The sequence below is a fragment of the Lycium barbarum genome, chromosome 7 (assembly GCF_019175385.1).
Source record: "Lycium barbarum isolate Lr01 chromosome 7, ASM1917538v2, whole genome shotgun sequence".
NCBI lineage: Eukaryota > Viridiplantae > Streptophyta > Magnoliopsida > Solanales > Solanaceae > Lycium > Lycium barbarum.
In genome coordinates this window covers 93,775,335-93,803,080 of record NC_083343.1, presented here as the reverse complement: position 1 = coordinate 93,803,080, position 27,746 = coordinate 93,775,335, and the positions used below count along the sequence as shown (strand labels likewise).

At 36.4% G+C, this 27,746-nt stretch overlaps 3 protein-coding genes across 3 annotated transcripts; all 3 read right to left on the bottom strand.

The window, feature by feature from the left end:
• Positions 1-2,556: 2,556 nt before the first annotated feature.
• Positions 2,557-3,271, bottom strand: LOC132601607 (loganic acid O-methyltransferase-like). Its single transcript, XM_060314688.1, has 2 exons — positions 3,215-3,271; positions 2,557-2,898 (listed from the first exon to the last, which is right to left on the bottom strand). Exons 1-2 carry the CDS (start codon positions 3,269-3,271, stop codon positions 2,557-2,559), a joined length of 399 nt encoding a protein of 132 aa, XP_060170671.1.
• An 8,935-nt stretch (positions 3,272-12,206) lies between these two features.
• Positions 12,207-18,796, bottom strand: LOC132603577 (uncharacterized). Its single transcript, XM_060316706.1, has 3 exons — positions 18,687-18,796; positions 17,559-17,602; positions 12,207-12,844 (listed from the first exon to the last, which is right to left on the bottom strand). The coding sequence occupies exon 3, from the start codon at positions 12,822-12,824 to the stop codon at positions 12,348-12,350; it is 477 nt and encodes a 158-aa protein (XP_060172689.1). The 5' UTR covers positions 12,825-12,844; positions 17,559-17,602; positions 18,687-18,796; the 3' UTR covers positions 12,207-12,347.
• Positions 18,797-21,684: 2,888 nt separating this feature from the next.
• LOC132601606 (uncharacterized) lies at positions 21,685-22,504 on the bottom strand. Its single transcript, XM_060314687.1, has 2 exons — positions 22,373-22,504; positions 21,685-22,083 (listed from the first exon to the last, which is right to left on the bottom strand). The coding sequence occupies exons 1-2, from the start codon at positions 22,502-22,504 to the stop codon at positions 21,685-21,687; spliced, it is 531 nt and encodes a 176-aa protein (XP_060170670.1).
• Positions 22,505-27,746: the final 5,242 nt, after the last annotated feature.

Below are 27,746 nucleotides of genomic sequence, written 5' to 3'. Positions count from 1 at the left end.
AACTAGATTATCAAACCAAACTCTTGACGGTTTCTTGATTTTTCTTGATTGCAAGAATGATTTTCTTGTGGTTTTGGAAAAATTGGAGTGCCTAGGTTCTTTAGGGATGGAGGTAGAGAGAGAATAAATAGTCTCTTAGGATTTAGAATAGTGTTATAGATGTTTTTACTTCATAAAATAACAAAATAAGAAGACCCAATTCGAGTAGGAAAAGGCTTAAAACGTAACCCAAAATCTGAAAATTCTGCTCGTACCAACGTTACTAAAACAGGCATAACTTTTAGTACAAAGCTCTATTTGAGCTGATCCACATATTGTTGGAAAATTATTTTAAAGGGCTGCAACTTTCATGTTTTAAGTGTTCTCAATTTCACGAAATTAAGCTGGAAGGGACCTGCCATAAACTTAGTTGATTCTATCGAATCTTAAACACCTCACTATTCGTCTTGATTCCAAAACAACGATTTCCACCTCAACTAATCCTGATAGTAATTCATATGGATAAAATGTCACGTTGACACTCATTTAACACAAGCACACCTAATCTGAATTTATGGAGTGTTACATGATTACCAAGAGACCTTTTTCACCTGTGGTTAAGACGATTACTATAAGGAAAATGTTGTTTATTGCATCTGATCAACAATGGCACATCCATCAGATGGATATGTACAATTGATTTCTCTAAGGAGATTTGCATGATGAAATTTACATGGAACTTCCTTATAGATTTATGTGCTAGGGGGAGTGTATACCAGTATGCAGACTTATCAAGTCACTATATGGATTGAAACAGGCTCCTAGAGAGTGGAATGCAAAATTAAAAGAAGCTTTATTAAGACTGAGATTTAGACAAAGTCAACATGATCATTCCTTATTTGTAAGAAAGGCAGATAACGAACTGTGATCATTTTAGTATATATAGATAAGATGTTGGTTACTAGTGATAGTTTGAAGTTGATTGAATAACCAAAACTGCATTAAAACAAATACTCAAGATGAAGGGCCAAGGGAAATTGAAGAAATTTCCTAGGAATGGAGTTTGTTAGATCCAAAGAAGGAATCTTAATGCTTCAGAGAAAATACTCACTAGAGCTTATCTCAGAATTGGGACTCTCAGCTACTTAACCAATATGCACTTCAATTGACACTAATGTGAAGTTGACAACAACGGAATATGATGACCACTTGAAGATCAACTACAGAAGATCCTTTATTATCATATATAGGTCCATGGCAAAGACTCATAGGTAAAATACTATACCTAACAGTCACAAGACCTGATATCACCTTTAGTGTACAAACACTAAGTCATATCTTCAACATCCAAAGAAATCTCATATGGAAGCAGGTATACCAATTGTCAAATATATCAAAACTCAGCCAGGCAAAGAAATCCTTATATCAAACAAACCTATTTAGAAAGTAACAACATTTTGTAATCCTGATTGGACAACTTGCACACACAGTAAAAGATCAGTGTTAGGGTTTTTAATCAAACTAGGAGAATCAAAAGTGTCATGGAAATCAAAGAAACAAAGAATCATTTCCAGAAGTTCTAAAGAATCATTTCCAGAAGTTCTGCATAAGCTTAATATAGGAGCATGGCATCAACAGTCTCAGAACTCACATGGTCACTACGATTACTCAAGGAGTTGGAAGTTGAAATTAAACTACCCATCAACATCTATAGTGATAGAAAATCGCAATTAAAATAGCTGCAAATCCAGTCTACCTTGAAAAGACAAAACATCTTAAAATAGATTGCCATTTCATTAGAGAAAAGATTCAACAAATAATGGCCGCCACAGTACATCTCAACTAAGGAACAACCTGCGGATATCTTGACTAGGGGTCATGCAAAAGTACAACATCAATATCTCAATTCCAAGTTAGGTGTGTTAAACATTTTTAGGGCACCTAACTTGAGGGGGAGTGTTGAAGAAAATGAAGTACAAATACAAAAGGGCAATTCTGCAATTACACAGTTTCCAATTATTAGATAAGGAGGTTAGGAGTTAGTTAGAGGTTATGTAAGTTAGTTATTCTACTAAGTACTTCTCTGATTTTAGCTTAGATTAGAGTAGTTAATCTTCATTATCCAGCTTAGATTAGAGTAGTTAATCTTCATTATCCCATTGTGTATGTATATGGATCTCATACATTATAATTGTACAAGTTAATTCATACAATTCGTCATTGAATAAAAACTTTACTTTCTCTCTCTATTTCTCTTCTCGGCTTTCATTTTCTTCTTCTTTCTTTCTTCTCAGTTTATTCTTGTTGAACTCATTCACGGATTTCTGAATCATTTCACAAAATAGTGGGATAATTTATTATTTTCTAACAAAACATTTGAAGGGCGCATTACACTTCACACACCGTACTTATAATTGAAATAACATTTCACAACCGAAAGGACACACACCGTACTTAGAAACAACACTTCACAAAACAGAAGACAAGAAAACATGTTATACACACTGTTATTTTGCACTCCATGGCTTTCTCCATGATTGAGTTTCCAATTGCACCATTATTTTTTGAACCTACCGATTAGAGGTTATTTTTGCGTTTAAGAGCTGTGAATAAACTTATTGCTTCACCAGAAAGCAATTCAGGATATGCATCCTCAAGTTTTTGGGTATGAAGTTGAAAGAGCTTGTCCAAGATTTTTGGTCCAAACTTTTCTTCAATCAGTCCCTCAGTTATAGCCCTTATGGGCAGTGACGCATCTTTGGCAGTTAAACCACTGGTTGGTGATGTTTCCTTTGGAAGAATCTCTAGTTTTTCTATGCTAAAATTTCCATTTCTTCTAATTGCTTCTTCTAATTCAGAGGAAGATGTGATGTACACTGGTTTATTAAATGAATGCACCTCGTCTTCGTCAATATCACCCTGCAAATTAAAATTTGTAAGTGAAATTAACAAGCTAAAAAATAAATACAGCTCTTAATTAATAAGCTTGTCGTGAGTCGTGTCAAATATGGTTAAACCTTTAACATGCATTGAGATTTAATTTGTTTGTCTTACTTTTCTTGCTAGTCTATCTGAAAAAGAATGTTTCTTTCCTAATTTGACAACTCTTTAATTTTAACATCTCACATGATATATTTAAGGCCACAAAATTAAAATCATTTTCGTATATATTATCCTCTCTTTATTTCAATTTATGTGAAGTTATTTCTTTATTAGTCGGTGTAAAAAAAATGACCACATTCTCAAATAAGGAAACTCTCCCATTTTTGTATTCCAGTATCGCTGTTACCATCTTCTCTTTTGAAGTCTGACACGGAACCCTAACTCTAAAAGTACGTAGCTTTTGCATTTTTTGTTATATTCAACTTTTTTATACAATTGTCAAACCTCTTCCATGAAATATTTACCGCTCAAATTTTACTAATTCAGAGTTAGTGTCAAATTTCATTAAGTAAAATTTTTGAAAAGAAAATATTCAGATCTCATTACAAACTAAGAAATATAGGAATAAAATAAATTTCATAAGAAGTTAGGTTAATATACCTGGGTTTTTGAGAAATCCACATGAAATTTTTTATATAATCGGGTCAGCAAGACTTTTTCTTCAATTGCGTTCTAATTTGTTTCATTTTTGATATATGAATGGTTGATAGCATTAGTAATGAAACAAAAAAGAGTTTTCTTAAGGAAAAAAAAAAGGTCAAAGATATTAAAGTGATATAAGTTATTTAATTAAGTACTTATATATTTAGGATGTGAGCTAACTTCGGCAACTACCCACTCATCACAGTCGTCATGTCGGTGCGTTTTATGGTTTTAGTATCCTATAGTTTGGTGAGTCTAAATTTGAGGGTTTTATGGATAGTCATACAATTTTACGTTATTACATTAACGTTACTAGACCATTGTTTATAATGTAAAAGTCATTCAATTTTACCTTAATATACTAAGGAATAATAAACTACTCCCTCCGTTTCAATTTATATGAACTCATTTGACTGGGCACGACATTTAAGAAAGAGGGAAGACTTTTGAAACTTGTGGTTCAAAATAAGCCTTGAAAATTTGTGAGTGTCTGATCGAATTGATCAGGTCATGTAGGAACAAGGTTCAAGTCTACCGGTCTGTTAGGATGCCTCAGCTGCATACATCACTGCACTTCCACTTGACACCTATCGTAATGATAAACGGCTCGTCTCGCCGTGACCTTCTCTTGAATTCTCAAAAAAACTTCTGTCGCTCCATCCCCGTAGGGGCAGAGAACCCGTTGCTATCTCGGCTGTGCTACCGGAGGCTCTGGGGAAGTCGGATTGTGACTGTAAATCATTCATAAAATGAATTTGTTTCCAAATTAGGAAAGAGGTCATTCATTTTGACACGGACTAAAAAGGAAATAGGTTCAAACAAATTGAAACAGATGGAGTATACTTTAATGATAAGTCATTAAATGAAAATATTGTATTGTTAGGAAATTCTGATAAATCTCGGCAACCAACCATTTATCAACGTAGTAATATGGTTGTATTATTTTTTGCATTCATTCGTGTAGTGGAAGTTAGTGTCCTCCTTTAAATTTCATTCTACGACAAGTATTATAGAATCTTGATCATTTTATACTGCCAACTTCCCTTGTGTATCTCTCTTTTGTTGTTATTTTTCTATTTTGGCTGTCTGCCTCTTTTGTAATGGAGAATAATAATGAGGTAGATAGTCTAAAGATCTGATTTCAGGTTATATTTTGAAAAGACTAGTATTTATTATTACTGTAAATAAAATGTAGGATAAACTGGTTCACACACTAAACATCTCAGCATAATATTACCAGAGACAGTTTTTACTGAAAATCAATTTGATTAATCATTGAAGCTGAATTAAATTAGATTCACTCAAAAGTTTAAAATTCAAATTTAGATATTCAAACACAATAAGAAAAATAATTATGTTAGAAAATTGTTGATCAAAGTTCATATAGGTTCAAACTTGAAAAATGAAAAGTGTCGTACATATTGGCAAATATAAAATAGTTCAGAATGGAAGTGGAGCCTTTGCATAACTGATAAAATTGTTGTAATGTGACCAGGAGGTCACGGGTTCAAACCGTGAAAACAACCTCTTATAGAAATGCAGGGTAAAACTGCATACGATGACCCTTGTTGTGTGCGGCCCCTCTCCGAATCCCGCGGATAGGGGGAGCTTAGTGCACTGGATTGCTCTGTTAAAGTAGTTTATAACGGAAAGACTTTCCATAAATAAAATTTGGCTTGTTATAACGAAACAAGTGGAAAATATTAAAGGGGAAAGGGACAAAATGCAAGGCAAAATAGAGTTTCAGGTGTTTTTGGAGAACCCGGTCGTCTGCGTACTTTTACTTCGTTTTGTATCTAATTATGTTTGCCAGTTTCTTGGTTTATTATCAAATTTGGGATTGTTACATTATTTATGGCTAACTGCTTATCCGCTAAGTCAGATCATCTAAATTTGATTATTATTAGCCACGAGAATAGTTCACAAGTCCACATGGTTGTTTATTACCATTTGTATTATTCTAATTCCTATTTATATCTTCTAAAATATATTTATGCATTTCCAGACATGCACAGCTGTAGCAACTTCCAATTAGTTTCACCAAGAAAAGAGGAACAAATAACTTGCAATTAGTTTAGCTTCGGCTCAGCTGTAAACGCGTGATTAGTAGACTATATTATCTATAGCTTCCTAACAGAAGAACCTTTCACATATCCAAAAGCTACTTAGCACTCCACTTGGTTATTAAGCTTGCTTTCATGAGGTGTTATTATCCGTATTTAAGAATTTTTTTACGCTTCTTCGTATGTTGTCTCTAGCACATACAAAAACATATACCGGTATCAAATACAACCCAAAACCTGATCTAACACATAAAAGAGCTTCTACATATTTCCATAAAAAGTATTCGGGTAAGAAAAAGAAAAAAACAATCAACCCAAAACCCCGAAGGTCAAAACGGTAATTTATCGGGATACTGAGTTCAGCATAGTCAAATTAGTATTCTACAACAATACTCATATTGCTATACTTTAGTCTGGATCCCACAATGAGCCCAAAATAACCAAGCCCGAACCTCAAGGGTTAGCGGAAAATTCAACATAAAATCATCTTACCCATATGCCCTCCAATCAGAGTCTAAAGAATAAATTGTAACCTACCTCTAGGATGAACAGGAGTCACGAACCCTCAAGCCAACTTTCCCTTCTGGAGTGCTTCTGAACGGTCAAAGTCTATCAAATATATGAAGTCTAAGTTAAAATACGATTCTACAGTTAGATAGTCCATATCCTAAATGTCATGACGTTCTAATCCCAATTGAGCCTTCAATTTCACAATCTCATCGAGACCTATTGTTACATCCCGTATTTTCATGTGTTGGAAAGGGTGCGAGTTAAATGATATTAGTAACGAAAATGAGGTTATCCTCCCAAGTTTGTGGGTGGTTGTAGTAATGATACAGATGTGTTATAAATATTTGAAATTAAACAAATCTAAGAAAATAAGTTTTGTCGAGGTTCGAAATTTATTTGATGAAATACGGTCCAAGCTATAATATCCCGTATTTTTGGACTAGAAAAATTTAATCGTCCAATATGAGCAAAATTTACACGAGCACGGAGGATTTGATCATATTCAAGTATGCAAATTAAGAACTCGGTGTATAAGAGGATGAAGTCCCGAAATGATTTAAGACGGTAAAAAGTGACATCGATGATTGGAAATAATATTTTATGTGTGGCAAAAGAGGCCATGAACTAGTGACATATCATAGGAGCATAAAATGTGTATATAAGGTGTGCTAAAAAATGATTACTATTTAAGTGAACTGAGAGTAAGAGACTAGTTATGTGGATAAATTAAAAGTGGCCGAAGGTAGCGTGAAACAAAAATGATTAGTCAAAATATTTGGATGATGCTAAGAGGACAACATTTATATGCGAGTCCCACAAAGGGATAATCATTATAGATAATATTGGACAAGGACATATGTTTGGTCCAAGGGCAGTACGTGTTTCATTCTTATACAATTACAGGAAGTTGCATAATTCACCAAATGCTACGTTAAATAATAGTAATGAGTGTCATGTGTCCTTGTCATGTGAATTAGACAAAAGTGGCATGAAGTGTATGGGTGAGTCATAAAGCACATAAAGTGCATGGGGATACGTTTAAGGCAAAGGAAGTGAATGCCTTTTTGCATTTACAATTGCTGCACATTACTTTCTACTTGGAGAATTCCCATTTTTACATTGCTTCCATTTTTGCTTCTTAAGAAACGTACCAGCACCCCTAAATTAAACCATTCTCTCTTAGCTAATGATTTTGTTTCTTAAGAAAATTAGCATTAACCATGGCTGCCAAGCTCACGGCCATGGCAGTCCACAATAAGGCTCAAGATTTTGATAGCAAAATAAAATAAAATAAATAAATAAATAATCTCCGAGGTGTTCTAAGTGTTTGAGGGAGCAGCAAGATCAGAAGTTAAAGTTGAAGAAGATGAAATGGGCAAATTGTGCAAGTTATTGGAAGATCTGTCCTAATTATATTTGAGGTAAGACTTCTTCTTTTGTCATGAAATTAGAGTTAATGATATTGTAGTGGAAAAATTAAATTGTATTAAGTGGAATTGGAAGGAAGAAAATTGCATGATTAAGTGTTGGTATTGTTGTTGTTGGTATTTTTATTGATGTTTGGCTAAGTTGGAATTTCGAGGATTGTTAAGTTTACAGGGGAAATGCTGCCCGAATTTTGTTAAGTTTCATTCGTACTTGGATTGGTTAGTAAGTGATGTGGATAATCTAACCGTGGCCTATGTTATCTTAATTTTAGACCTGCGAGCTCGAGAAGTAGACGTTGGACATTAGATAGAGTTCAAGGTATGTGAGGCTAGTCCTTTCTTTCTATGGCATGAATCTTATAGCTTGACTCTCTTTTTATCCATGAGTTTCCTTAAGTTCCGAAAAATACGAGTCTATGTCCATAATTAGACACACAAGGTAATGAGTAAAGTATAGAAATCCCAATACTCATGTTGTGATGATCCTATGATGTTAATGATGTTATTTATTGCTTACACTCACCTTATATGCTAATTCCTTCAAGGTGAGGCAGGATGTCAATGAATGTTCCATAATGACGTCGGAAGCCACCGACTTTACGTCACTCCGATATAGTTATGGCTTTTGATTGGGCTCTTATGCATGCTTTATATATATACGTATGTATTTTCTCACACCGCGCCGCGCTATAGTCGGCCGGGCAGCCACGTAGATGTGCACACCACTATAGTGGGCAGCTTATACCCCGGACGCGGGAGGCCTGGACGCAGGCTATGATTATCACACCGCTCCTACCTGGACGGGCAGCTTATACATTATCACACCGTACCTATATGGACGGGCAGCTTATATGTGAATACATACATGGTAATGATTATGAGTAAGTGAGCATGCATTATTTCAGTTATTTTTGATAGCCAGTACAGATTGCCCTTTCTTGATGCCTCCTTATCTCATTGATGCCTTCATATTTCATTGATATATTGCTATTGTTTATGCCTCTCATACTCAGTACAATATTCGTACTGACGTCTGTTTTCTTCGGACGCTGTGTTCATGCCCACAGGTAGACAGGGAGGTGAGCTTGATCCAGATTCTTAGTAGTTGTCAGCTGATTGAGAGCACTCCATTGTTCGGAGGTGCTTATGTTTATTCTTTTGGCTCCTTTATGTATTTCGCGCACGACGGATTCTTGTTCCGTCTATATGTATAATATGTCAGTAGAGGCTCGTAGATGCGCAGTGTGGGTTAGATGGTCTCACAAGATTACTATGTTATATTTGTATATGTTATTTTGATGGCCTAAGGGGCACATGTATAATAAAATCATTTGTGTTGTCAAATGAAAAATGGTTGTCTTATGATTATGAGATTATGAATGATAAAGAAATGTAAAATGGTTATGACGAGTGAGGAAACGAGCGGTGCTCGGTGGTTAGTCCCGTGTACCCGTCGCGGCCCTAGTCGGGTCGTGACACCTATTTCCATGGAAACCCTTAATTTTCTGCTTAGGAATCAGTAATAATCATTTAGACTGAGGTTAGAACCTTTCACTTGAATTTTGCATTTTGAATCACATTAATCCGAGGTCTATAGCTTCTAAAAGGGGTTTCATTAAAAAAAAAAAAAAAAAAGAGCCCTACATCTCGAGTGAACAAATAGGAGGGAGGAAGAGTGAGTGGGTGGGGGGAGGGGTGTGGGGCATACGAGCCCTCTCTCGTTGTTGCTCACGGACCACCTTCCTTCCCATTCTCTCGGCCGGTGAGATCAGAGTTCTAAAACGAAGTGACGTGATAGGAAGAGAATATTGCTGGCGGGAAATCCCTATTCATGAAAGTCTTTATGAAATTGAAACTCGAAATGGGATTTTAAATCTGTCCAGGGATTAAATTGCTCTTCGCGAACGCAGCCCACAAACGCGAACGTGACCCTGACCCAACGCTACTCATCGCGATCGCGACAAAGAAATCAAGAACGCAATGGGTCAGCCTAACCCCAGCCCATATCCCTTTTCTTAATCGCGAACCCGAGCCCTAGCTTGCAAATGTGACCCTCCTGGTTCACCAATCCTCGCGAACGCGAGCCTTCAACGCGGGAAACCAAAATAGCTGGAAATCAGAAAAATCTTGTTTTCCTGAATCTCGATCAAACTGCCAGACACAAATCAAATATGTATTTCTTTCTAGAAACACGCTACGAACTTGCTCGCGCACTCGGAATTTCCAAAAGAGGTCATCTTGACCCGGGGTTGGCCAAGGTCAACTCCAAACCTACAAAATCCTAACTTTACAACCAATGACCCAAAATCACCCCCGAAGACTAAGTCAAAAATCACATTTCGGACCTAGTGGAATCGACGAGACTCCCAAAATGACGCCTTTACCCCCAATGCTGACTTTGGTCAAACAACTTCCTTTTCTTAACTTAGAAAACTCTAATTTCATTAAAACGATTTAAAACTCGCCCGATTTCCTTGGGAATCGTGTCACCCATACCCGAAAGTCATAAACACCGAGAAGGAACTACAGGAAAGGTATTTGGGGAAAAAGATGTAAAAGCCTAAAATGGCCGAACGGGTCGTTACACTGAATAGACTTGATAAACGGTGTTTTCGACCATATTTGGATTCTTTTATGATCATCTTCATTGATGATATTCTGATTCACTCTAATAGTAGAGAGAAACATGAGAAGCATTAGAGGATTATGCTTGGGATTTTAAAAGGAAAAGCAACTCTACGCTAAATTATATTCTCGAAGTGTGAGTTCTGGCTTAGTTATGTGGCGTTTTTGGGACATGTAGTGTTCAAGGATGGTATCATGGTGGGTCCTAAGAAGATCGAGGTGGTTCGGAGTTTCATTGGACATGCTAGTTACTAGCGACGTTTTGCGGAGGGTTTCTCATCTATTGCATCTCTCTTAACCAAATTGGCTCAAAAGAATATGGGTTTAAATAGTTGGATGAGTGCGAGGCGATCTTTCAGATGCTCAAGACTTTGTTGACTGCAACCCCAATTTTAACCTTACCCGTGGAGGGATATGGCTTTACCATATATTGTGATGCTTCACGAGTCGGACTTGGGTGTGTTTTGATGCATAAAGGGACGGTCATAGCCTATGCTTCAAGCTGTTGAAGGTGCACGAAAAGAGCTATCCCACTCATGATTTGGAGTTTTCGACGGTGATTTTTGCTTGGCAGATTTGGAGACAGTATCTCTATGGTGTGCATTGTGAGGTGTTTATCAATCACCAGAGTCTTAAACACATTTTCAATCAGAAGGATCTCAATTTGAGGCAACAGAGATGGTTGGAGTTGCTCAAGGATTATTATATGACCATTCTTTATCATCTGAGCAAGGCCAATATAATGGCGAATTCCTTGAGTCGGAAGTCGGTGAGTATGGGTAGCCTAGCTTGGTTATAGGTTAGAGAGCGTTATTTGGCTATAGATGTTAAGTCTTTGGCGAATAGCATGGTGAGACTTCATATTTTGGAACCTAGCAAGGTTCTAGCTTGTGTGGAGGCACAATCTTTCTTATTGGAGCAGATTAGGGCTTGGCAGTTTGATGATGTGAAGTTGTGTAAAATTCGGGACAAGGTGTTGTAAGGAAAGGCCAAGGAGGCAATTTTAGATTATTAGGGTATTTTGAGAATCAAGGGTCGCATATGTGTTCCCAAGTGGGGGATTTTACTAGATTGATCATGGAGAAGGCTCGAAGTTCAAGGTATTCTTTTCACCCAAGGGCTAGAAAGATGTATAGGGATTTGAAGCAGCATTATTGGTTGTGTAGTATGAATATAGATATTGTAAGGTTTGTGTTTCAGTGTTTGAATTACCAACAAGTGAAGTACGAGCACCTAAAGCCTGGTGGGATTACTCAGAGGATATCCATACCTGAGTGGAAGTAGGAGCGAATTGATATGGACTTCATTGTAGGGTTACCACGGACCTGGCAAAGTTTGATGCCATTTGGTTCATTGTGGACTGTTTGACCAAGTCTGCTCACTTCATGCCAGTTCAGACTACTTACAATTCGCCAAAATCTACATCGGGGAGATAGTTATTTTGCATGGCGTTCCCATTTTTATCATTTCGGATCGAGGAACGCAGTTTACATCTCATTTCTGGCGGTCTATGCAAAACATTACAAAAAAACCGAGTTTAGCGACGAACGATATCCGTCTGTACACATAATATATCCATTGCTAAACCAATATAGCAACAGAATAACGACGGAATTCAGTTCGCCGGCAAAATCCTTGTAGCTAACCATTTGCCGACCAAAAAAATGAATCCGTTGCAGGATTAACGACGGATTGGCGACGGATTTTCATCCATGGCCAACATTAGCGACACATGAAATCTGTCGCGATGTTAGTAACTTCCGTCGCTAATTCTATGAGTTATTTCGTCGTTTCATTTGATTGGCGACCAATATTTTCCGTAGCTAATTCTGTTGCCAATTCTTTTAATAAACCTTTCTGCATTCCTTTTGGCGACGAAAATAATTTGTCACAAAATTTGATTTTGTATTAGTTATAGCTACTGAAAATCCGTCGCAACTTTTTTTTTTTTTGGTTTTATTTAATATTTTAAATACACTTATTCATGCATATATTAGATACTTATAAAATAACTTAATTCATAGAAACTAATATTCTACAAGGTCCAAAATACATAGCAGAATGCAAATCAAGTTCAAAGCATCCACAACGATAACATTCGAAACAAGATAGTCCAAAATCATATGCAATAACAATAAAGTCCAAACAAAAAAACTAACTAATGAGAGACTGGAGAGCCACAGTCATCATTAGAAACTGATGCAGGAACCTCATCAATGTTAGCAGTGGCAGGAGCTAGAACTATAGGTGCCATAGATGATGGATGGTCGGTAGGAGTGTTTGGCTTAGAAGATGATGGAGAAATCAATCCACGCACCCGCTCAACAAATACAGGAAGCATGCGATCTATTAGTGCAGGAATCATGCTATTGGTCCGTGTAGGAATCATGTGATCTGTCAGTGCAGGAATCAATCGCATCACTAACTCATCCAAATTCCCTGTAGCTGCTGGTTGGGCATTCGGAGGTGGTACTGGGGATGTAGCATCAGATCCAGAAGAAGGATGAAGATTTGGCCCATAATATAATTGTGCTTGAGATCCAAGACTGTATATTCTTCTTTTCTTTACCCCTCCCACGGCTTCGTAACAGGCTTGGCATTGATCAACTTCAGATTGGGTTTGTGTTGGCGTCATAATATTTCTTGATATTTTTCCTGTAAAAGAGAGTGATAATTAGTGAAATTCATTTCACTAATAGTTCATATTTGACCCTTTTCCGATAACGAGTCATTAAGCATATGGTCACAAGATGATATCTAAAATAACACGATGTTCCGCTAAACTAGAATTTATATCTCTAAGATATTTAACAATTCTGGTAAAAAAGAAACTGTACATGAAGAACAATATAGGATGTGATGAGTGAGATTGCAGATATATGAATGTGGAAAATGAGAGTTTTCCTCTTACTTGTTAGCTTATGCATGAGCCCAAAAATAAACTAACCTATCTAAATTGTACTCAAATCAAATGAAAGCAAATAAACCTTCATCTCTAACACAAATATCCTAATTTAAGTATGATTCTACTGGATTTAGTTAGCAAATAAAACTCGTTAAAAACTTGTTTTCACCATATATTTACTCCAAACAAGTAGATGTATGATGTTTTTTATACAGACTTTCCAACGTAACCATGGTCAACGAATTCAGATTTTCACTTTAATGTTGAGTATATTTGAAAAAACAAGACTATTTTGTTGAATAAAGTATTAATACTTCAACCACCAGGATGAGCTGGGAATTGCATATTTCAGCTAGTTACAACAAGGTAATTTACTGTTCTAAACCAAAAAGTACAGTACTAATATCCAAAATAAATACTTAGGAAACAGCGGATGGTAGTTAAACCTATCATTTAATACACAGCAACCAACATACCAAGTTTTTTTCTTTTTTAATCTTCACAAAGGAAAAAGTAACCAAAAAAAAAAAAAAAAAACAAGTGTACTCATACTGTGCAACTAAAATAGTACTAGTAGTAAAGAAGGGATAGAGTCATAGTAGTAGTAAGCATTAGTATAGAATGAATATTGTAGATATTGGTCAGGTATTATGTTGGTGCTCATAACAAATGTCATTTTAGTAGTACATACATATTTACTATTTCTACGGTGTTGGTAAATTCCCATAAAAATCCAACAACTTGTTAAACCTGTGAATATCTTTGATAAGCTGATCCCAATTTTAATCATTTTAACGGCGCTCTGGTAGAGTAGAGCACGAACTATTGTAAATAACCCAGCAGATATAGCCTAAGAGGTGTTCAAATTGGCTTGAGTACACCATTAAGGGTTCAAAGGCAGCAAGCTTTGGGCCGGGTGTCACAGATCGACTAGAAAACCATGACTAACACTATGTTTATAGCCCATTGAGTGAGTCTAACCGATTAATGTAAATTTGAGCGAGGTTCAAAATAATGAGAAAACAATTGTGTTGACTCCTTCATCAAGTATGCTTCACAAATGGAATCCTCAACACTAGCTTTGTTCCCTATCATGTTTTTAAGAGTTCGAAGGTACCTATAAAGGTGAACCATTAAATTATAGGACACTTGTCACCATTTGAGCATAAATATTTTATATTTACCTCTCAAAAGGATACATCCACCTGTATTGTACAGGTCCAGCAATCTGTGCTTTATATGGCAGGTGTACCGGTAAGTGTTCCATTGAGTTATAGAATCCCATGGGAAATATGCGTTCTAACTTATACAAGATCTGTGGGATGTGTACCTCTAATCTCTCCAAGTCCACCACTCGAAGAACAGTCTAAGCAAGATCTTTAAAAAATAAACTCAACTCTGTAAGTGCCTGTAACACATTACTAGGAAGTAGCTCACGAAAGGCAATTGGCAATAATCGTTGCGTGTCAAGGCATCGGCTCATGTTCAAAACATACCCATCTGGAAACTTCACACCTCCCAACCAATTGAACAAGACAACTTTTTCATTCTTTTCTATTGTATATGCAACTTTGGGATAGCTTCCATCAGGATTCCTTGCTAACTGCGGTCGATCGCAGTATATTTCAATATCTAGACATGCTTTAAGATTGTCTTTGGTTTTGCTAACAACATTAAGAATAGTGTTGAACACATTATCAAAAACATTCTTCTGAATATGCATGACATCTAGATTATGTCGTATCATGTTAGAAGTCCAATAAGGCAAATCCCAAAAAATACTTCATTTTTTCCATCCGCAAGACTTACATATTCTCCTATTAACTTCTTGTGCATCTAAATCAATTAATTTCCTTATCCCCAACTCACAAATTTGATTCAAAATTTCTTCTCCTGTTCTAAAGGGAGGTGGTGGCCTTGTGACAGTATGACCTTTAAAAAAAAAAATACGATCTCTCCTAAACGGATGATTTTGGTCAAGAAACATTCTATGGCTGTCAAGCCAAGTTGTTTTCCCACCATGTTTTAATATGAAGGATTGTGCTTCCTCCATACAATAAGGACATGTTAAGTTGCCTCCTGTACTCCATCCTGATAACATAGAATATGCTGCCAATTCATTGATTAGCCACATCAAAGCTGCCCTTAATTGAAAGTTTTGCTTTTTTGAGATGTCAAATGCTTCTACACTTGTCTCCCACAAAAAAAGTCAATTCCTTTACTAGAAGTTGTAGATAAACATTAATTTTTTGTTCAAAATTGTGTGTCCCTGTTACAATAACATTTAAGAACATGTATGCCTTCTTCATACACCTCCCTGGAAGCAAATTATATGGAGAGACAATCATAGGCCACAAAGAGTATTTTCTCCCTGACTGGGCAAATGGTTGGAAACCATCCATACATAACCCTAACCTCACATTCCTTGGTTCAGCAGCAAAAAACAATGAGTTTCATTAAAGTGCTTCCAAGCCTCAGAGTCTAATGGATGACGCATTACCCCTCTTCTTGTATATACTTATGATGCCATCTCATGTCGGCAGCTGTAGCATGGGACGCATATAATCTCCGCAATCTAGGAAACCATAGGAAATAATACATTTTCTTATAAGGGACCAATATTCTCTTACGAGAACCAAGATGACGTTTATACCTCTCATAGCCACAAAATTTACAAGATTTTAGGTCCATATCATCACCCTAATACAACACACATCCTGAATTTCAATAATCAATCTTTTCAACAAGCAAACCCAAGCTATGCACTAGCTTCCTGGTCTGATAATAACAATCAAGCACTATGTTATCTTCAAGTAAAGCCTCTTTGAATAGTTGCATCTTTTGATTATAACCCCTCTATGACCAAGTATTCTCCCTTTAAATATTTAACATCCTAGAAACTATTGCCAGTTGAGAGAGGGAAGAACCAGGGTACAATTTTGCATCACCGGCTTGTAACAAATCATAAAACCTCTAAGACTCAAGATTAGGCTCTTCATCCATTAAAGGATTAGGCTCCTTCTCCATTGAAGGTTCACAATGTTGAGATGACTCAGGTTCAGTATTACTTGAACCCAGGCCAAAGTTTTGTCCAGCTGCATCTAAAATCATTTGGCGATTGGATTATCATATCCCAATTTAGGTTGAGTACCACCATGTAAATCACTATAAATCTCACTGATCACTTATTTTTCCCCTTGATACTTCCAAACAAAATAGTTCTCAACAAATACAAACCGAAAAAGGTGCAATTTAACGGTTTCAACATCCATGTATTTAATGTTGTGACATTTTTTACACGGACATCTAACATCGTCACCACTCATCCGGCTTCTCTGAGAACATGAGAACTTAAGGAACTTATTGACACTAGTTATGAAACTAGAATTAATACCCGCTCGACCATCCAACCATGCTGTTGATTATCCATTATCCGATTTAAGTTTAAAATAAACAAGAAACTTAGAGTTACTTTTTGTAAATAAGTAAGACAATCAGAATATCATCCAAAGGGAAAAACAAGTTGAGTTTAAGACCATATTTAAAAGAGAATGTCAAATTAAATCCTCTTATGGCAGTGGTGACAAGTAACTACTATAAACAATGACAAGTAACTTTGTATCATTCTGCTAATTTCTAAATATGACTGTGAACTCAACATTTTTCTGTTTGGAACTATTGTAGCAAAAAAAGCATAGAATATATTGAACATGATGTTTAAAGAGGTAAGTTAACAAACTTACTTAAATAGCAAAGGAAAAAAAAAGTAGCAAAGATAAAAAAGATTACCAACTCCAAAACAAGCATGTACAGATACAACTTCACTAAAATGCACCATCAACTACAAATAATTTCAGCAAGGCTAAACAAACAAAGCATGACATAGAGGATAGCCCCAAACATTATGAGCCAAAGTTAAAGGTAATTAAACAACCTACTGTACGGGTTATTCTCTTAGTTTTCTGGTTGTTAAAGAAAGAAGAAACTCAAGAAATCAACTAAGCAAAACGAGGCAAATCTGCTCTTTACAGAATTTATCAAAATGCTAAAGGAGTAAATAGTTTCACTAATTCAAGCATTTGGTGAGGTAAAAGAAATAACATGTCACATTAATTAGGACTCCCCAGAGTGACTATAGACTTAGTTATGTTCATTTTAGAGAGGTTAAACCTGCTAACTTTAGGCAAAAAACGGGCAGAACCGAAAAGTGCTTTGAAATACTATACTTAATCAACGAATGTTACATTTACCATTTGAAATTACTTAGCCTTGTCATAAGAGGATCATGTTTACAACATTTCAAGACTCAAAGTATTGCAACAATTTTGACTAATTCATGTATTTAGTAAATAAAGTTTAAAAATGACTCAAACTCAAAGTTTTTGGATTAATGTTAAGCTCATTTTAGGACTTTAAAACTTTTCCATTTGTGAACAAACAGTGAGAGCAAATAGTACAACAAACCTTCCGAGAGCTTTTTGAATAATTTGATGAAGTACAACTCTTTCCTGAATCCAGCAAAAATGAATGTAAACACAATTACTTGTTTCATATTAGTAGTTGAAAATCAAATCCTTCAGAAACCCCAAATCCCTAAATTCCCAATTCCATGATAAAATAAAAACCCTAATCTTCAGTATTAGTGAAACCGAGATTTAGCCTGAAGAACCAAAAATTCTAGAAAAAACTAAACTATATTTGAGAAACACAAAAAAAAAAGAGTCCAAGAAAATATTCATACTTGATTACAAGTAAATTTAGCATGATTACCAAAAAGCGAGTCAATAAGAAATTGGTTTTTATACGAGTTAGAAAACTTAACAGAGCATAAATCAATAGCGAGAATATGCACAGGAAAACCATGACCTATAAAGGAAAACCAGTAATCTTTACCTTTATAAAAAATACTCTTTTTTAGCCTGAAAAGGAGTCTTCTTGGAATGGTAACCTGATAAATAGATCACTCCAATCTATATTTTAGAAAAATTAACCACACCCACCTTCATTTTCAAAAAGCACATATATAACGTGGCAGTGCAGCACCAAAAATACTTACAGGGGAAAACAGAAACTTCACCTTGCTAAAGATTTTTTTTTAAAAAAAATTTGTGTTTTGAGGAAAGAACAAAGCTTGAAAATGATAACTAGTGAGATGAACAAGAAGACTAAACCAGTGAATTATGCAGGGGCTGCTTCTTGACTTTTGAGAATGAAAAAAATAAATGAACGAACAGACACACACAAATGGTATTGGAGTTGTTTACTTTCTCTTCACTAATCACATAGCTTACTCAAACCATAATGGCAACAAAACCAACACACCACTCATAACAACAAAACCAACACCACACACACACAAAAAAAAAAAAAAAAAAAGGTATACTTCACCCAATGAAAATTTCCCTCCAAAATTTAGGTTCTATAACAGCACCTAGTCAAAGCATAAACATTAAACATAATAGAAAAAGAAATGAAGAAACAGATATCCAAACCCTTAATATTTTATCAACTTGTAACAGAAAAGGGAAGATAAATCGGATCTATCGGAAAAGGGAAGAGAAAAGGGAAGAGGAAAGGGAAGTAAAGACAAACCCTAAGAGCGACCGGCGAGATAATTGCCAGAGAGAGCAAGAGCGTACTGAATTTTTAGTGGGTTTAGAGTTTAGTGGGTTTGAAGAGAAAGTTCTAGTGGGTTGGAAGTTTTAGTTGTGGTCTATTTTGTTTTATTTCTTTGATAAAAATAAAAATTTAAGTTTTTTTACTGATAGTTTTACCAATGGACAGGTTCCATCACTAAGATTAACAAGAAATTTTGCCATTTTAAAAGTTAACGACGAAAATATCTGTAGCAACTGATATTTAAATATGGTGATACATACATATTATCTAATGACGGACAAAATCCCTCACTAACTCAGTCGCTAATTTGTAATAATTTTTTCCGCCCAAATTTGTCGGTAGATTTTGTAGCTAAAATAAAGGCATTTAATTTTCGCGCCAAAATATAGCGACGAATCTAAAAATCTGTCGCTCTTCCGTCGTTAGTTTAGATATCATTTCTTATTATTTATTTTTTTTGGCGATAGAATTACAATTCTGTAGGTAATCCGTCGTTACCTAGTGGCTAAACAAATTGTGTCGCTAAGATCCAACACTAAAACCAGTTTTTTTGTAGTGTAAGGAGTTGGGTACCTAGGTGGTGCTTAGTACAACGTTTCCTCCTCAGACCGATGGTTAGTACGAGCGGACTATTCAGATTCTGGAGGATATGCTACGGGCCTCTATGATTGACTTTGATAGCCATAAGGATAAGTTCTTACCCATGGCAGAATTTTCTTACAAAAAAGGTTACCATTCGAGCATCGAGATGGCCCCATTTCAACATTGTATAGTAGGAGGTTTCATTTTCCGGTTGGTTGGTTCAATGCATTTGAGATTAGGCCTTGGGGTATGGATTTTCTACCCGATTCTTTGGACAAGGTCAAGTTGATTCAGGTGAGGCTCGTCACGGCTCAGAGGAGACAGAAGAGTTATGCGGATCAAAATTTTGTGATTTGGAGTTCATGGTAGGTGAGCGTGTTTTGTTGAAGGTTTCACCCATAAAAGGTGTGATGAGGCTCAGAAATAAGGGCAAGTTGATCCCAGGTAAATTGGCCCTTTTGAGATTTTTCAGTATATTGGCGAGGTAGCCTACGAGTTGGCTTTGCCACCTGGTCTATCGAGTGTTCATCTCTTATTTTATATTTCAATGCCCAAGAAGTACCATTCAGATGGTTCTCATGTGATTCAGTGGGATTCAGTGTTATTTGATCAGAATTTGGTCTTTGAGGAACAACCGGTTGCTATTAGAGATAGGCAGATTCGGAAGTTGAGATCCAACGAGGTAGATTCGGTGAAGGTTCAATGGAAGCATCTTCCGGTTGAAAAGGCTACTCGAGAGATCGAGTTTGACATGCAGAGTAGGTAACCTCAGCTTTTTTTGATTCAGGTACTTATTTTCCCTTTACGTTCGAGGACGAACATGCATTTAAGTGGTGAATAATGTAACGACCTGTTAGGTCGTTTTGACGATTTTACTCATTTTTTCCTAATAATACATCCCTTAGCTTTTGTTGACGTATTTGACCTGAGGGGATGGCTAGCATGATTCTCGAGGCAATCGAGTTAGTATCGGAGAGGAAAACCTATGTTTTGAGTTCTTAGTTTTGTTTTTGTGAAAACTTTGACCAACGGTTGACTTTTGTGTAAATGTGCTAGAAATTGAATTCTGATAGCTCTATTCGGTATGGAATGTGATTTTTGACTTAATCGAGTAGTTGGTTCGAGAACTGAGGCGTTCAGATGGGATTTGGGTCGTTAGTTGAAAACTAGTTAAGTTAAGATTAAGAGTTGACATCGTCAACATGGAGTCTAGATGACCTATTTTGGGAATTTCAAGTAAAGATATTTCAACTACAGGTTTATACACAAACCTTGGCGTTTTACCACACAACAAGTTCTACCACACAACAAGTTGTACCACAACTCGAGGAGTTCAAATCGTCTATGCCATAGACCAACAAAAGTCAACTTCGTCAAACAATTTCTCTTACCTTGTACAAGAGTATATATACCTTAAATACACAGTAAAATATCTATTTAAGTTCAAGGGTTTTAGCACATCGAAACTAACCATGATATCAATGAAAATCACCCTAAACTATCAAAATATAAATTCTGGACAATACCACTGTCTTGTATTGTGGCTTAGTTTCAAAGGGGTAAACGACAAAACTAGACTTTTTGGTCTGCATTAAAGTTGTAGATATATGTATTAGGGTTTCAGAGAAATTTAAATCACCCCTATATCAGTTTTGTACAAAAATATATTCTTAAAATACTAACAGTAGTACATGGAGGTTTTGTGAAACAGAAATCTGGGCAGCACCTGCCTTGTACTTTATCACCCCTTTTCGGGTAAATACAAACAAACATAGGTTTTGGAACCTGAATAAAAGTTTTAGAGCTATAAAATACCTTTCAAGATCAACTTGGCTTAGTTAAAACAGAATTTTGTACAAGGAGATATGCTAAAACTTCTAACAGTTGTCCAGTGTAAAAATGGGCTTAGCAACTTACCAGAAAAGAGAGGAGTAGCTTGTGGATCAACAAGAAAAAATCTTACTGGTTGATTTAGTCGAAGAACCTGAAGGTTTTGGTGTAGTATTTCTGATGATAAGAAGGAGAGAGGATTGGGGTTTTCTTTAGCATGAAGGAATGAAAATAAGAGATGCTTTGGGAAAAGGTGTGTCAGAAATGTACTATATAATACTTTGGATAAATATGAAAAAATGGCTGCCCAAAATTCTAAATATCTATTCCATTTCTTAATTTAGTTAAGAGAAAAATAGTAGGAGTAGTTTACATAACTACACTATAACACTACAAACAAGTTCCAAATATCGTCAAATTCACGTTTAGGAAGTGCGAAGTAAAATATACCCTTACTATCAAGATATGCCAATCGAAAATTCAAGTGTTAGCTTAAAAATTTTGGGGTGTTACAACTCTCTCCCCCTTAAGAAATTTCGTGGACTAAATTTACCTTATACTAGTCTCGAAACAAATGTGGATATTGAATTCGCATATCCTCTTCTCGCTCCCGGGTAGCTTCTTTGCCAGAATGATTCCTCCAAAGGACTTTTACTAATGGAATTTTCTTGTTTCTAAGCTCTTTTATCTTATGCGCTAAGATTTGGATAGGTTCCTCTTCATATGTCAAGTCAGGACTGACCTCAATGGATTCAACAAGAAGAACATGAGATGGATCTGAGCGATATCTTCTAAGCATAGAAACATGGAAGACATTATGGATCTTTTCTAACTCAGGTGGAAGTGCTAGTTTATATGCAACTGGACCAACTCTCTCAAGCACTTCATATGGTCCAATAAATCGAGGACTAAGTTTTTCGTTTTGGCCAAATCTCATAAGCTTCTTCCATGGAGAAACCTTTAAAAATACCTTATCTACCAGTTAGTGCTCAATTTCATGCCTCGTAAGATCAGCATAAGACTTTTGTCTATCCGAAGCAATAATGCAAGCTCGAAGCATATCTTCCAAGATTTGTATTACCCTCTCGGACTAGCCGTCTGTCTGAGGATAGAAAGAAGTACTAAAGTTCAACCTAGTACCCAAAGCTTCTTGCAACATATTCCAAAATCATGATGTAAACCTCGGGTCTCGGTCAGATACAATAGAAATCGAAACTCCATGCAGTCGCACAATCTCATTAACATACAATTCTGCTATCGTTCAAGTGGGTAGTCCACTCTGAAGGCCAAGAATGAGCACTCTTGGTTAGCCTATCAACTATAATCCAAATTGCATCATGACTTCTTTGAGTATGTGGAAATCCAGGAAAAAAGTCCATAGTTATTCTTTCTATTTCCACTCTGGTATCGACAAGGGTTGTAACAAACTAGCTAGGACTTGATGCTCGGCCTTTATTTGTTGAAACACTAAGCATTTACAAATGAACTCTTCAATGTCTTTGTTCATACCATTCCACCAGTAGTGTTCTTTAATGGTTTGGTACATTTTAGTACCTCCAGAATGCATTGCATATGGTGAAGTATGTGCTTCATTCAAAATTTCTTTCCTCAAGTGGTCATCTTTAGGAATATGTAACCTATTTTGATAAAATAGAACACCATCCTCCCTTAATTTAAAAATCAAGCTTTTCTCTAGTTTGAACTGCTTTGATCAAATTCACAAGCTTCTCATCTAACTTCTGTGCTTCTTTCACTTGTTCAACTAGAATGGGCTTGACTTGCAAACTAGCAACAATAGGGCCATCAGAATTTAATGCAAGACAAACATTTATGGATCTTAATTCAAGAAACAAAGGCAAAGGGCTTAGAGATAAAATGGCGAAGGATTTGCGACTTAGAGCATCTACAACCACATTGGCTTTACCTGGATAATAGTCAATGATGCAGTCATAATATTTAATGAGTTCAAGCTATCTACGTTGTCTCAAATTCAACTCTTTCTGTATACCTAAGTACTTCAAACTCTTGTGATCAGTAAATATGTGACACTTTTCTCCATATAAGTAATGCTTCAAAATTTTCAAAGCAAACACTGTAGCGGTTCTTATTTTTTCGATTCGTATTTGCACTTGCCTTAATTAAAAAGGAAAGTGTCCCGGGGAAGTACGGTTGTCAATCATACCGGGAAAATGGAAAAATATACTTCTACGTGGATGGTGCTCTAAGTGGACTTATTTTAGACTCGCCACCTAATTTTAGGAAATTATAAAAGCCAGTTCGAAAAGGGTTCATTCAAAACGGTTAAATTTTAAAAGAATCCTAATCTAACCAAAGTATGGGTAAGGATTCTGGTGATCCCCCGGGGAAGGTGTTAGGCACCTTGGTATTAAGGATCAGTGAAATACGGTTGACCTACGGGTTCTACTAATATGCCTTTGTAGATATAATCTGTTTATGGTGAAAAATTGTTTCAGCTTATATTTCCTCAATAAAGGATTTTAGTCATTCATGAAATATACCATGTTTCAAGAAACAAAAATGGTAAAGTTTTGCCTAAAATTGGGCGTTTTAGGGTGTCGGACTAGAACACTTAGGCTAATACTCGAAGGCTCTTAGCCTAAGTAGGACTCTACGTAAGTCCACCCAAAAATAGTTTTAAAACATATTTTTATAGTATAGAAAAATAGTTTTTAAGAAAATAATTTAGGCATATTATTATAGTCCATATAGTATTCTACATATATAGTCCATTTTTTATTCTATCTTTTGCTAAGTTTTAGTCAAATTTTAATTTTTAGTATAAGTCTAAATAATCATAATTGGTCCCACAAGTCCATACGTCATAAGTCCACAGGTTTCATAAATGTTCAAATCAGTCCCAAATTTCATAAAAATTGGCAATTTTGGTCTTTTTAATCAAATCAGTCCCAATTTGCATTAATGCCTCAAAATTAGTCTTGACTTTTGTAGTAAACTCATTTTGGAGACTTTAAAATACGACAATCTCATAAGCGTTCCAATTGACATAATAATTGCGCAAATAATAATTGAAAGTGCATAATTAAAGGAGATAGAGAATTTGGGCCGATCAAGCCCAAAAAAGGAAAATGTTTATGCAATCGGGTTTATCTTAATTCCAACGTATGCTCCATTTCTCTCCAAGTTGGGTTGACTGGATCTAGATACGTTAGTGGGCCCCAACGGGTTTTGGATGGACAGAGAGGTAAAGGACATATATGACATTAGTATATGTTCACAAATTAAACTAACTACAAAATTAAAAAGCTATAATAATTATTACAATGCGAAAAATTGAATTACATCAGATTTGGGCAAAACCCACTTCATATTTTGTGACGGCAAAATAACGAAAATAGCCCAAATATGAAATAAGCCCAAAAATAATAGCAATAATAAACCACACACAGGCGATAGGCCCAAATAACAAACCCAGGCTGAAAATTTCCGAAGTATTAAAAGGTTATATACATGATATACCACAGATATACTACTCCATTTTTTCTCAATTTTTTTCTAAGTGTCAAATCTGTAATATACATGATATACTATCAGTGTACCACTAAAATATGAAGAGCAAAACCCTTTAAAGGGCATACCCTCCATATACACTTGATATACACTACACATTCAGTTAAACTTGACTCTAAACACCATATTCAAGTCATGTACAGGCCATAAATTCCCCAGAAATCCACACAATTTCAAATTCGAGTTTTTGGCTACTGATCAAAGCTTAAACAATCAAGCACAGATGCAAGGCTAGTTATCACAGAAACAAAAATGCCACAGAGTAGTCCATCAAACATAAGGTGAAGAAAATACATAGCTTTAGGCAATGCAAAGATAACTAAGGCAAGACACAACAAATGTTTGAGACTCAGAATGTTACACCCCGGAACTTTCGGTTGTTGAGCAATGAGGGGACTAACGCAAGCTAAGGTGTACATGATGTACCTACAAGTAAGAAGGGATACTTAATAATCCTAATTAAGATTCCAAAGAAGTTAGAGGCAAGGGAGAAAAGTTCATTAAATGAACTTCACTGCAGTTCTGCGAAAAGGGGGTCCGACGGTCGTTCTTTGTACCGTCGGACGGGTCGACGATTCTTCGATTGTGCCGTAGAATCGAGCTAGAGCGAAGACTATTCGACGAAAAGATCCACGCTCGGTCGATCAGTTCGACGAACCGTCCTTCTCACCGTAGAATGAAAGGAAACGACAGATCGCTCACTGGAAATTTAACGACTTCGACGACCAGATCGATGCTCCGTCGATCCGATCGACGCTCCATCGATCGTACCGTATATCTCGGTCGGGACTGATTTTGAGAATTGAAATAAGGACCCATCCTTCATTTTATTTCATTTCCATCTCACTCCTCCACACACCAAGAACCCTCTAGAACCTTCTCCATCCATTCATCCACAAAAATATAAGGGAAAACCAAGATCAACTACACCAAATCCATGAAAACAAGTGTATGAAACCCATTAAAAGTTCATCTAAGCCAAGAAAACTCAAGAGAAGAAAGTTAGGGTTTTGGTGCTAGAAGAGAAGTTCCACTCAAAGGTTGTTCATCTATCATCCAAGGTGAGTTTTATGGTATTTACATGTTATTTAAGGTGTTGAAAGTTGAAACACTTAGACTGTAGAAGGACGTAGAAAATGGGTCATGAATGAGTGAATAGTATCACTATTGAACAATAGTTGGGAGGAATTATGAATGTTAGTATGTTGTGATTGTGAATATGTTATTAATGACACTTAGAATATGGAATAAGTATTATATCTGAGAAAACGCGATAATGAGCTATAACCATAATTGTGGAGAAATTGAAGGGAAATGGTGAATTGTGGTAAATGTAGACGATTGATGATTGTTGTTGCGATATTGTGAATATTGTTATGAACGTTCAGGAGTTGATATAGAGCGTGGGGAAAGTAGTAGGAACAAAGGAAATGCTGCCTAATTTTCCCTTGAAATAGTAAAATGTTCTTATAGCCGAGTAACTAATGTTAATGTGAATCCTTTTGAAGGTAGGAATGCGAGCATCGAAGAAGGACGATCAAGCGATAGAATAGTTAAACGACAAAGGTATGTGAGACTAGTCCTTTCTTTCATGGCATGAATCCTATAGTATGACTTTCCTCCCTCTTCATGAATCTCTTATATTCCGGAAAACTATGAGTCTATGTTCTTGAATAGCTACACAAGGTAAGAGTTATGTTATGAGCCCAATAATGATGTCATTTATTGCCTACACTCACCTCATATACTTTTCCCTTCAAGGTGAGGCAGAATTTTAATGAGTGTTCCATAATGAAATCGGGGAATCACGACCTGACGTCACCCCAATAAAGCATAGTTATCCTGGAGTCTTTATGCATGCACTATGATGAGCATATTATGATGATGATATAACACCGCGCCTATTTGGCCAAGAAGTCACCGCTAAGGCGGGCAGCGTATACACCATGGGCAGACACCACTAGTGGGCGGCATGAGATGATACCCCGGACGCAGGAGGCCTGGACGCAGGCTAATGATTATCACACCGATCCGATATGGACGAGCAGTTTATACATTTATGCATATATGATGTGATGATGATTTTGAGTAAGCCAGCATGCATCCTTCCCTTTATATTTGACAGTCAGATATAGATGTTCCTTATTGATGCTTCCTTTATTTCATTGACGCTATATTATTGTTTATGCCTCTCATACTCAGTACAATGTTTGTACTGACGTCCGTTTTCTTTGGACGCTGTGTTCATGCCCACAGGTAGGCAGGGAGGTGAGCTTGATCCAGACTTGTAGTAGCTGTCAGCTGAGTTGAGAGCACTCCATTGTTTTGGAGGTGCTTATGATTATTCTTTTGTGTACATACGTATATTTTGGGCATGACGTGGTCCTGTCCCGTCCATATGTCTAGTACTCTAGTAGAGGCTAGTAGATACGTAGTGTGGGTTGTATGGTCTCACGAGGTTGCTACTATGTATGTATGTATGTATATATATATATATTATTTTAATGAGCAAAAGGCTTGTGCATATAAAAGTATTTATGTTTCCGAATGAAAGATGATTTTCTTGTAACTGGAGGGTGATTTTGATAAAAGAATGTTTGATGAGCCTGATAAGTAGTAGAACGAGTGGTGCTCGGTGGTTAGCCCCGGGTACCCATCACGGCCCCTAGCCGGGTCATGACAAAAGTGGTATCAGAGCAGTTCAGTCCTAGGAAGTGTCTACGAGCCGTGTCTAGTAGAGTCTTGTTTATGGTGTGTTGCGCGCCACATCAATAAATAGAAGGCTACAGGGCATGTAGGAAAAATGACCATCTTTCTTCTTATGAGATCGTGCGATAGAGCCATGTATAAGATTTTATCCTTCCTAATAGTGTGTTGTGATTTCAGCAATGCCGCCAAAGAGAAGAGTTACAGCCGTCCAGAAGGGCAAGACTACGTCAAAAAGACGGGTAGAAAAAGAGCCGCCAATGAATGTAGAAGAGGGAGAGATACATAATGAGGCCCTATCTAACGCTTCCTCTACCCCGCCCAATGTAGAAGAACAAGGAGGAGCTTCAGCTCCAATTCCTCCAC

Bases quoted from the DNA above. Each gene is read 5' to 3' on its own strand.
- LOC132603577 (XM_060316706.1), bottom strand. From the start codon at position 12,824: ATGACGCCAACACAAACCCAATCTGAAGTTGATCAATGCCAAGCCTGT.
- LOC132601607 (XM_060314688.1), bottom strand. From the start codon at position 3,271: ATGGTAACAGCGATACTGGAATACAAAAATGGGAGAGTTTCCTTATTT. The intron at 2,899-3,214 runs GTCATTTTTTTT...TTTAATTTGCAG, and splicing joins TTTCCTTATTTGAGAATGTG to GGTGATATTGACGAAGACGA.
- LOC132601606 (XM_060314687.1), bottom strand. From the start codon at position 22,504: ATGGACTTTTTTCCTGGATTTCCACATACTCAAAGAAGTCATGATGCA. The intron at 22,084-22,372 runs GTATGTTAATGA...GTATTTTTAAAG, and splicing joins ACTTGAACGATAGCAGAATT to GTTTCTCCATGGAAGAAGCT.